Raw genomic sequence first — 10,184 nt, forward strand, 5'->3', positions numbered from 1 at the left:
GCGCGGCTACCTTTCTGGCGCTTGAGTGATGGCGGCTGGGGCAGGAGCAGGCGTGGCTCTACTTCCCGCAGTGGATCGGTGGATCGGGGCTCAGCCTACCTCCCCGCGCTTGAGTGATGGCGGCTGGGGCAGGAGCAGGCGTGGCTCTACTTCCAACAGTGGATCGGTGGATCGGGGCTCAGCCTACCTCCCTGCGCTTGAGTGATGGCGGCTGGGGCTGGAGAAGGCATGGCTCTCTGGTGCCTGTAATTTCTTATTTCCATCTTGTTCTCATAGCTTTGCGTCTATCCTGATTATTTGATCATATCGTATTCCAGTGCAATTAGAAAATTAGATTTCAGTGCTGCTTGGGTATAAAATATACTCTTCATTTCTATAAATTTGAAACTGTAACAGGACATTGTCATATTGAATGCTCTGCTGTTTTACCTTTCAAAATTACTGATAATACTACATGGTCAGATTTACTTCTGAGTTAATCTTGTAAAGAATTGACATCTGTTGTATTCTGGATCCCTCTAATTTAGGAGAACATTTTATAAATTAAACACTTTTCAGGTAAAGAGATTTTATTTGGCATTAACTTCACAGTGAGTTGCTTCTTACAGAAAGCATTACATTAGACAAATGGGTTTTTGACTTGTATTTCTTAATATGTCAAAGTTACAAAGGCTTTCATCTTCTTGGTTAACGTTTATGTTTTATCAAATCAATACATGTGCGTAATTTGGAAACTCAAATAATATAAGGCTTATGAGCTCCTCCCTAAAAGCCACCCATGGCATAGTCCTGGTACCCACTGTTTGTGTTGCAGAAGCAACTACTACTACTCCCTCTGGCTGTTTCTTCTGCTTATATTGCTCTATCTTCCCTTTTAATTTAGACATTAACTATTCCTGCTATGGAAGATGAGAATTTGCTTTTATACCAACAGTGCTATGTAGTTCTCTTCCTCTGCTTACTAATGCAGCATGATTTCTGGCGAAGTCTACATTCTGTGTTTACATTATAATGACTATCAAAACTATTTTTTGCAACTTGACTCATTCCACACAAGATCTACAACAGTACTCCCCAGACTGTTAAAATACTTTCTTGTGCTTCATTTACTTCACTTTGGAGATCCCCTGGACCTTTCCACACACCTTCTTCTGTTCTGGAGTAGTTATTTTCTTCATGTGTTCTACATTTACCATTCTAGAAATCTTGCTGTACTAGAAGCCCTTTTCCTGGATTTCATGTCATCTTTCTAGACTTACTCTTTATTCTAGGCACTCATTACTCTCAGGAACTACCCCCCCATTACTGGGAATTGAGTTCAGGGGTCTTTGCAGTGAAGTACATCCGCAGTCCCCACACACACGCTTTTTTTTTTTTTTTTCTTTTTCTTGAGTCAGAATCTTGCTGAGTCATTAAGTTACTTTTTTTTTTTTTTTTTTCTTTTTCTTGAGTCAGAATCTTGCTGAGTCATTAAGTTGGCCAGGCTGGGCTTGAACTTGCAGTCCTCCTTATTCGGCCTCACACAGTGCTGGGATTAAAGGGCATGCACCACCACACTCAGCTCAGAGGCTTCTTGAGAAAGGAAATCTGCAGCTCTTTGAGATCATATGGCAGTGTTGGCAGAGAATTTTGAAGACATTTTTATTAGTGTCTTGCTTCTACTACAGCTCTTTGTATGCATATGGTTAAGTTAATTGATATTTTTCGTCTCTCAGTCCTTCATTATGTGGAGCATTTTTCTTTCTCAGTGTTCTGAAATTTCGTAGGAGAGGACTTTTTTGACCCCCCCGCCCTTTATTGTTCTGAATACTTAGTGGCACTCAGTGCGTTCTGGAAATTTTCTTGAAGTGGTTCTTTGATAATTTTCCTTATGTGTGGATTTTCTGATATTTGGGTACTAGACCTCCTAGGTTGGTCTACTAATTTTCTGGTCTTTTTGTCTTTTTTCTATTTTATTATCTCTTGGTCTCTCTTTTCTACAATAGTTCCTCATTTATGTCTTCTAATCCTTAAAGTGAATTTGTGTGTACTCACATAATTTTTAAGAGATCTTTATTTTTAAAATGTTTTTTGTTGTTGCATTTGGTTCTTGTTTTATTGATGAAATACCCATATTGAATATATATTTCTGTATCCACATTAAATATTGAATATATATTTAACTCCTGAATCGATTTATTTATTTATTTGTTCAGATTTCAGCTAACAGTACTCGGCCTGCTTGCTGGTACACCAAGCTGGGGTTTTTTCCTGACCCTAGGCCTTTCCCTCTGCCCCTGTCATCACTGTTCAGTGATGGAGGAAATGTTGGTTGTGCTGATGTCATTGTTCAAAGAATATACCCTATACAGGTACCATATATTCATGAATTAGTGTGTATTTTTTTCTTTTGAGGCAAATATCTTGAATGTTCCCTCCCTACTATTTTTTTAATGTAACACATTTTATAGTGGATGGAAAAGACATCATCTGGGTTATACATATTTCGCAATGAAAGAGAAGAAGAAAAGGAAGCAGCAAAACATACAGAGGCCCAACAAAAGAAACTGGAAGTCTTATTCACTAAAATTCAAGCACAGTTTGAAGAGCATGAAGGTAAAGTGAGCTGTCTATTCAAATTAATTATTTTTCATAGGAGAACCAAGTTTTAGAGTCTTCTAAAATTGTCTTGGAGTAATTCTTTTTGAAATTCTGCATTTGGATCTTGATTTTTTTTTTTTTAATTTTTATTATCCAGATACACAGATGCCCTACATTATCACTTTCTTTTTAAAAACACTGAGCAATGGGGCTGGGAATTTAGCTCAGTGGTTCTGCTGCCTGCCTCGCAAGCACAAGGTCCCAAGTTTGATTTCTGGTACCAAAAAACAAAAACCACTGAGCATTTAAATAATTTATAATTGGCTTGAGAAATAAAATATGACATGCCCTTAGTATTTTTCAGGACCTTTAAGTTCATTTCCTGTAAACTTCAGCAGTAAGATATCTATGGAATCCTTTTATTAGTATTACATAAAAGAAGAGCAGGAAGAGGAAAACTATCAGCTTATTTTGCCCTAAACTGTCTGGCACTCTTCTTCCTTAATATCCTTATTTGCATTACACAACTTTACATTTGTGAAGTTATTAGTTTTCTTATGTTATACCTGGAACTAGAGCTTATTGTCCCTGTGGCATCAATGTTAATAAAAATTAGACTGCCTTTATGTTTAAATGATGTAAACTTACTTTTTTAAACCTACCTTTATTATTGTTGAAGATTTTATGTTTTCATGGATTTTGCCATGATTTTCTGTATTATTTAACTTCATATTCTGTACAAACCTTAAGAGAGATTAGACTCCCAGTATTTTGTTTACTTAAAATTACAACCAGCTCAGCCTGACATGGTGTATCATCCCTGTAATATTAGGATTCTGGGAAGCTGAGGCAGGAGGTTGACAAGTTCAAACCTGGACTGAACAACTTAGCAAGACCCTGTCTTAAAAAGGAATAGATAGGCCCAGTAATAAAACTCAGTGGCTTCACACCTGCTTGGCAAGTGCAGAGTCCTGAGTTCGATACCCAGTACCAAAAAAAAAAGAAATAGGATTGTAGCCAAGTATGATGGCCCTGAGTTCAATCCTCAGTACCACACACACACACACACACACACACACAAAACACTGGTTCATGCTGTTTTCATAAATAAATGAATCAATAAATCATTTATTTAATTTACAAGTTACTCTGAGTCAAATATGACATTTAAAGAAAAAAACCCATGACTATACTGGTTTGCACGTTTTCAAGGAAACGTAGATACATTTTTAAAAACTGGATCTCCCTTTTTAGGTGATATTTGCTTGATTCTGTAGTTTTTGTTAAATTTTTGGTTTGGATAATTAATAATGCTCTTTTCCCCCCTAGAAAACACGACAAAATGGTGTGTACCATCACACGCAGCATCAAGAGAGGAGGTCTGTGCTCTCCAGGATGGTGCGGAGCTTTACGAAGCAGTGAGGAATGCACCAGACCCAGATTACCTTGAGGTGAGAGAGAAAGAGAAGCAGATGGCAAGCTCTGATCCTCTTCCTGAAAGATGGGAATGCTGTGTCTCCCAAAGCGGATGCGTACGCTTCTAGTCTTCAGTGATGTGCCAGACCTGTGTGGTGTGTTTTCATTCTGTATTGGGAAGAAGAAGGGAAGTTTGAAGAACCTTATATATTAAATAAATAAGCTTTAAAATGTAGGGAAAACATTGATTTTAAGGTAAAGCAACTGTTTTCAAGCAGTGTCTAGATTTCCATGTCCTCAGCTCTTTTTCAAGTCCTGCATAGTTTATTTCATAAATCTGTACCTCTAGGATACTAGGAAAGGTCAGTTTTGGGAACACTAAACTGTGCTAGAAATGTTGTAGGCTTTACAATTATGGCTTTACTAAGCAAACTGGGAATAAAATAGCTATGTATAGTTTGTTTAAAATCAAATTATGTAGTGTATATAAATATAAATAGTATTAATCACTATTACTAAAGCATTTCATTAAGGTAACTTTTTAATTAAATTTTTTACTCTTAAATGTCTAAAATAATGCAGATTTCATAATTACTTTATTAGGAGGGGGAAATATTTTAGGTAAACTACTGGTTGTTTATTTTATTATTTGTTTGTTTTATTCATTCATTCATTGATTCATTTGTACCAGGGATCGAACTTGGGTCCTTGTGCTTGCAAGGCAGGCAGTGGAACCCCTGAGCTAAATCCCTGGCCCTACTGATTGTTTATTGATTTAACTTTTCATTTATTTGACTTAATCTTGTGAATATAGTTTTAATTTTCTTAAATAGTGGGACTAACAAAATAATATTCTGTCATAATGCGAGCAGTACTGTTCTGAACGTTCTGAACAGAATTCCCTAATGTTCTCAGATGTTACAATTTGGGTTCTTGAGAGAAATGAGTCTGGTTTTAAAGCTGGTGAGTATTGCTGCAAGTCTCTAAATCAAAGCTGTATTTGTTGGTTTGTGGATTCTATGTGTCATCATAAAGATAATTTTACTCCACTCACAAAATTTTACAAAATATTAGTCTGGTCCTCTTGTAGAGTTTACTGATTCTATAAGGGTGCAGAAAGAGATGCATGTCTTAAGTTCACCCACTCTGTAGCTGGACAAGTGACTTATCTCTTAAGGCCTCATTCCTACCTTCTATCTGATAAAAACCTAAAAGTAGGTTATCTCTAAAGCTTTAAGGGTATGATTATTATTTGACAGTTGAATTAAATAATATTATCACTAGAAGGGAAAATAGCCATCAATTTCTAAAACACTGCTCAGCACGGTAGCACACACCTTTTTTTTTTTTTTCTTTTTTCAGCTTTAATTGAGTTTATTGGTACATTTTAGGGATACAGTATAGTTACATTCATTATTGGGAATTTGTACCCCTACATGACAGGTCTTAGTTCTCATTTTTGCCCCTTGTCCCTGCCCTCCCTTTACCACCTCCTCCCCTCCCCATCTACAAACACTTTATTTCCATCTTTTCATTATCTCACATTTTTTTCTTTTCCCTTACTACCCTTCCCTTACCTATCTCACCTTCCCTACACCTTTAGCTCCTTTCTTCCCATTTCTAAATGTCAGTAATCTTATTAGGATCTTCTGTATTATTGCAGATTATTCACACCAGAGAAACTATTCGGTATTTTCACATGTGTGCCTTATTTATTTCACTTAGGAGTATATCTTCAATATGTATCCATTTTCCTATGAATGAATCAATATTTTCTCATTCTTTATGGCTGAATAATATTCAATTTTATAGAAAAACCACATCTTTTTATCCAGTTTCCAACAGATGGGCAAATGGTCTGTTTCCAAGTTTTAGCTATTACAAACTGTGCCGCTATAAACATGGGTGCACATACTTCTCTGTGATATGATTCTTTTAGTTCTTTTGGAAAGATACCCAGCAGAGGGATGGCTCGGTCAAATGGAACCTCCAGTCCAAGCTCTGTGAGGTATCTCCATATTGATTTCCATAGTGGTTGCACCATTCTGCACTCCCACCAACAATGGAGAAGGGTTCCTTTCTCCCCACAACCCCGCCAACATTTGTTATTGTGTGATTTCTTGATAGCAGCCATTCTTTGTGGGGTGAGGTGGAATCTCAGTGTTGTTTTCATGTGCATCTCTCAAATGATCAGTGATGTGGAACATTTTTTCATATATTTACTTGCTGCTTTTACTTCTTTGAGAAATGTCTGTTCATTTCAGATGCTCATTTTTGAATCGGGTCTTTATATTTGGGGGGACTGATTCTTTTGAGTTCTTTAGATATTCTTGATAATAGTCCTTTGTCTGAGGAGCAGCTGGTAAAAATTTTTTCCCACATTGTAGATTGTCTCTTAGTTCTGCTGATGGTTTCTTTTGAATTACAGAAGCTTTTTAATAAGATGAGATCCCAGTTGTTGATTCTGTCTGCTAGTTTCTGTGCTACTGAGGATTTGTTCATAAAGTCTTTTCCTATGCCAATGTCTTCTAGAGTTCTGCCTAACTTACCTTCCAGCAAGTTTAATGTTTCTGTTTTAATATTTAGATCTTTAATCCATTTGGATTTTAATTTAGTGCATGGTGAAAGATAAGGGTCTAGTTTTAATCTGTGGCGGCTTGACACCCAGTTTTTCCAACACCATTTATTAAAGAGGCTATCTTTCCTTCACTGAGGATGGTCAGCTCCTTTTTCAAAGATTAGGTAGCTGAGTACATCTGGGTTTGTTTTTGTGTCTTCCAGTCTGTTCCACTGATCCTCAGGCTGTTTCTTTGCCAGTACCATGCTGTTTTTATCACAGTGGCTTTGTAGTATAGTTTCAAATTGGGAATTGTTATACCCGGTGCCATGTGTCTGTTGCCTAAAATGGCTTTTGCTATTCTAGATCTCTTATGGTTCCAAATGAATTTTTGGATTCTTTTTTCTAGTTCTGTGAAATATAGTGTTGGACTTTCAATTGGCATTGCATTGAATGTATATAGAAGTTTTGGTAGTATGGCCATTTTCACTATGTTGATTCTTCCTACCCAGAAGCAGGGGATATCTTTCCATTTTTTTTATATCCTCTTCAATTTCTTTTTTCAGAGTTCTGTAGTTTTCAGTGTAGAGATCTTTTGCTTCTTTTGTTAGATTGATCCCTAGATACTTCATTTTTTTGGATGCTATTGTAAAAGGAATTTTTTTCCCTTATTCCTTTCTCAGTGAGTCTCTTATTTGTGTATAAGAAGGCTATTGAGTTTTGGGTGTTCACCTTGTATCCAGACACTCTACTGAATCTGTCAAGTCTAGAAGTCTTTTGTTTGGAGTCTTTTGGGTCTTCAATGTAGAGCATCATATCATCAGCAAATAATGGCAGTTTAACTTCTTCCTTTCCCATCTTTATTGCTTTAATTTCTTTCTCTTGTCTAATTGCTGTGGCTAATGTTTCCAGAACTATATGGAAGAGGAGTGGTGATAATGGGCATCCTTGTCTTGTTCCTGATTTTAACATGAAGGTTTTCAGTTTTTGACCATTTAATATGATGTTGGCTGTTGGTTTTTCATAGATAGCTTTATTAAGTTGAGGTATAGACCATCTATTCCAATTTTTTGCAGTATTTTTATCATGAATGGGTGTTGAATTTTATCAAATGCTTTTTCTGCATCTATTGAGAGGATCATATGGTTTTTGTCCTTGACTTTGTTAATAGTTAATATAATATATTACATTTATTGACTTTCGTGTATTGAACCACCCTTGCATCTCTGGAATAAATCCGACTTGATCAGGATGGATGATCTTCCTGGTAATCCTCTGTATTCTGTTTGCTAGTATCTTATTAAGGATTTTTGCATCTATATTCATTAAGGAGATTGGTCTGTAGTTCTCCTTTTTAAGTTGTATCTTTCCCTGGTTTGGGAATCAAAGTGATACTTGCTTCCAGGAATGAATTTGGAAGTTGGCGCACACCTTCAATCCCAGAACTCTGGGAGGCTGAGGCAGGAGGATTATGAGTTTAAGGAGGAGACTCTTTCTGAAATCAGTAAATAAAACGGCTGTCGATGCAGCTCAGTGTGAAGGCCCTGGGTTCAGTCACCAGTACTAAAAGAAAAATAAAAATAAAATAGCCTTGTTAAAAGAAATTGTTTGCAGTAACAATGTTGTAGGCCTTCTAAAATGCAGGGTTTTTTTTTTTAATAAAATGCATGTGTAAACTTAATACTATGTGTATTTAGAATGACCTGTAGTGATACAAAGATTTTACAGTCTCACAGACATTAAAATGTGTAAGATAACAGCAGGCTAGTGTGTTGCATACTTAGATTCCATTTCCTGCTGTATTTTATTATTCACTCATCTTTATTATACAGGGTAAAATTCCCAAGAGGTACAGGCAGAAATTTGCTAGAGTGACTCAAGAGAAGTTTTGAGGCAAAAAGATAAGTGTTTATAGCACATGTCTGTTTTCAGTTACATCTACTGTTCCAAAGAGTTAATGAAATTATACTTTATACTGCATTCTTAAGAATGAAGTTCTTGTTGGTGGTGTACCTCAGCAGTGCAGCACCTACCTGACAAACACAAGGCTCCAAGTTCGATTCCCAGTATCAAAAAAAATAATAACAAGAATGAGGTTAAGTCGTTCTTTCCAATACCTGTGCAAGTAATTTATTCTCCCTATGCCTCAGTTTCATCTGCTGTAACATGGAAACAATAGCACCTATCTCAAAGAAGTATTGTGAGGATCAAATGAATTAGTACATTTTCCACGCGCAAATTGGTGTCTCAAATATTGCAGTCATTCATGGTAGCCAATTGTAATGTGGATGGTGGTGATTGATTAAAATACATTTATAATTGGGGAATTTTTTTTGCCCTAGGAAAATTTCTCAAAGAGATTAATAAACAGTTGGGAGCACTTGAGGATATTATGTGATAAACTGAGTATAGTAATCCCTGCCTTTAAAACGAACGCAAATCTGTTATACTTTATTCCTGTATAAAGCAATCTAGTTATAGTAGATGGATTTTGTTTTATTTTTTTTTCTTTCAATATTTTAAATGATCACAGGGTTATTTCAGTGAAGAGCAAGTAAGAGCCTTGAACAATTACAGACAAATGCTGAATGATAAGAGACAAGCACAGATCCAGTCGGAGTTCAGGAGGGCCATGAAATCTGTGGAGCAGGGGGAGCAAGGTCTATCGAGGGATGTCACAACTGTGTGGAAGTTGCGTGTTGTAAGCTATGAGAGAAAAGAAAATTATTCAGGTTTGTATGCAAATTTCTTATTTTATCAGTTTTGATTTTTGAAATGTTACTTTTATTTTTGCTTTTGTTTGTTTTGGTACCATGGATCAAACTCAGGTCCTTGTGCAGGCGCTGGAACCACTGAGCTAAATCCCCGGCCTGAAATGTTACTTTTAAAAGATTGCAATTGCTAGATAAAGTATGTATATCAGAAGAACAAAATGGGTTACCAGTGCTCACAGTCATAATAGAATCCTTTGATTTTTATTGTTACTTGTGCTTATTTTTAAGAAAGAATTTTAATGATTACAAACTCTTCCCTTCCCATTGTGTTATTTTCATCTTTCTCTAAACAGTTATATTGTGTATTTGGAGACCATCATCAGATTTATATTCCCTCTTAACCGAGGGAAAAAGATACAGAATCTATCATCTTGCAGCATCAAAATCTAAAAGTAGATCTGGAAGAGTGAACATACAGTTAACAGCAACAAAAAAAACTCAATACCAACAACTAACGGTACAAATCTTTTATTATAATTTTTAAATTTTAATAAATGAATATTACTTCATAGACTTTCTATATACTTTTTTTTCTCTATAGGCTTCAAATGAAATCTTATTCCAGATTTATCACCCAAGGGAGGCACTTTGCTTCAACAGACTATTAGATCCAGAGTTTCAGCCATCTTGTTCTGAAGTGGACCTCATTGGATTTGTAGTTTCTGTTGTGAGAAAAATAGGTAACTCACAGTGTATTTAACTGTAGCTTTTTATTGATTCTTTTGCAACACATTCTTTTAAATTGTCTCCCTAATAATTAGTTGGAGCTACCAGTTGGCAAATTTACTAACTAGTGATGTTAAAATTGGCCTATTTTGACCTCTGATTCCTTTTTTTTTTTTTTTTTTTTTTTTTTT

General features: G+C 35.9%; 1 protein-coding gene and 1 long non-coding RNA gene across 7 annotated transcripts in view; one reads left to right on the forward strand and one right to left on the reverse strand.

Annotated features, from left to right (window-relative positions):
* Positions 1-4,101, reverse strand: part of LOC117284615 — a 32,845-nt gene extending 28,744 nt beyond the window's left edge. Inside the window, exon 1 of the long non-coding RNA XR_004515704.1 lies at positions 4,026-4,101. This is a non-coding gene — a long non-coding RNA (uncharacterized LOC117284615). The remainder of the gene's footprint in view (positions 1-4,025) is intronic.
* Brca2 (BRCA2 DNA repair associated) overlaps positions 1-10,184 on the forward strand; it is a 70,261-nt gene that overhangs the window by 46,677 nt on the left and 13,400 nt on the right. For 5 of the 6 annotated variants that reach the window (XM_010623898.2, XM_010623904.2, XM_010623900.2 and 2 more), the window contains 6 exons: positions 2,196-2,351; positions 2,451-2,595; positions 3,910-4,031; positions 9,087-9,285; positions 9,621-9,784; positions 9,869-10,007. In XM_010623898.2, the coding sequence (XP_010622200.1) occupies positions 2,196-2,351; positions 2,451-2,595; positions 3,910-4,031; positions 9,087-9,285; positions 9,621-9,784; positions 9,869-10,007 (925 nt within the window). The remainder of the gene's footprint in view (positions 1-2,195; positions 2,352-2,450; positions 2,596-3,909; positions 4,032-9,086; positions 9,286-9,620; positions 9,785-9,868; positions 10,008-10,184) is intronic. The other variant, XM_010623903.2, reaches the window with a different exon arrangement.

This window comes from Fukomys damarensis, unplaced genomic scaffold (genome assembly GCF_012274545.1).
Source record: "Fukomys damarensis isolate Sample0158 unplaced genomic scaffold, DMR_v1.0_HiC HiC_scaffold_38, whole genome shotgun sequence".
NCBI classification, from domain to species: Eukaryota; Metazoa; Chordata; class Mammalia; order Rodentia; family Bathyergidae; genus Fukomys; species Fukomys damarensis.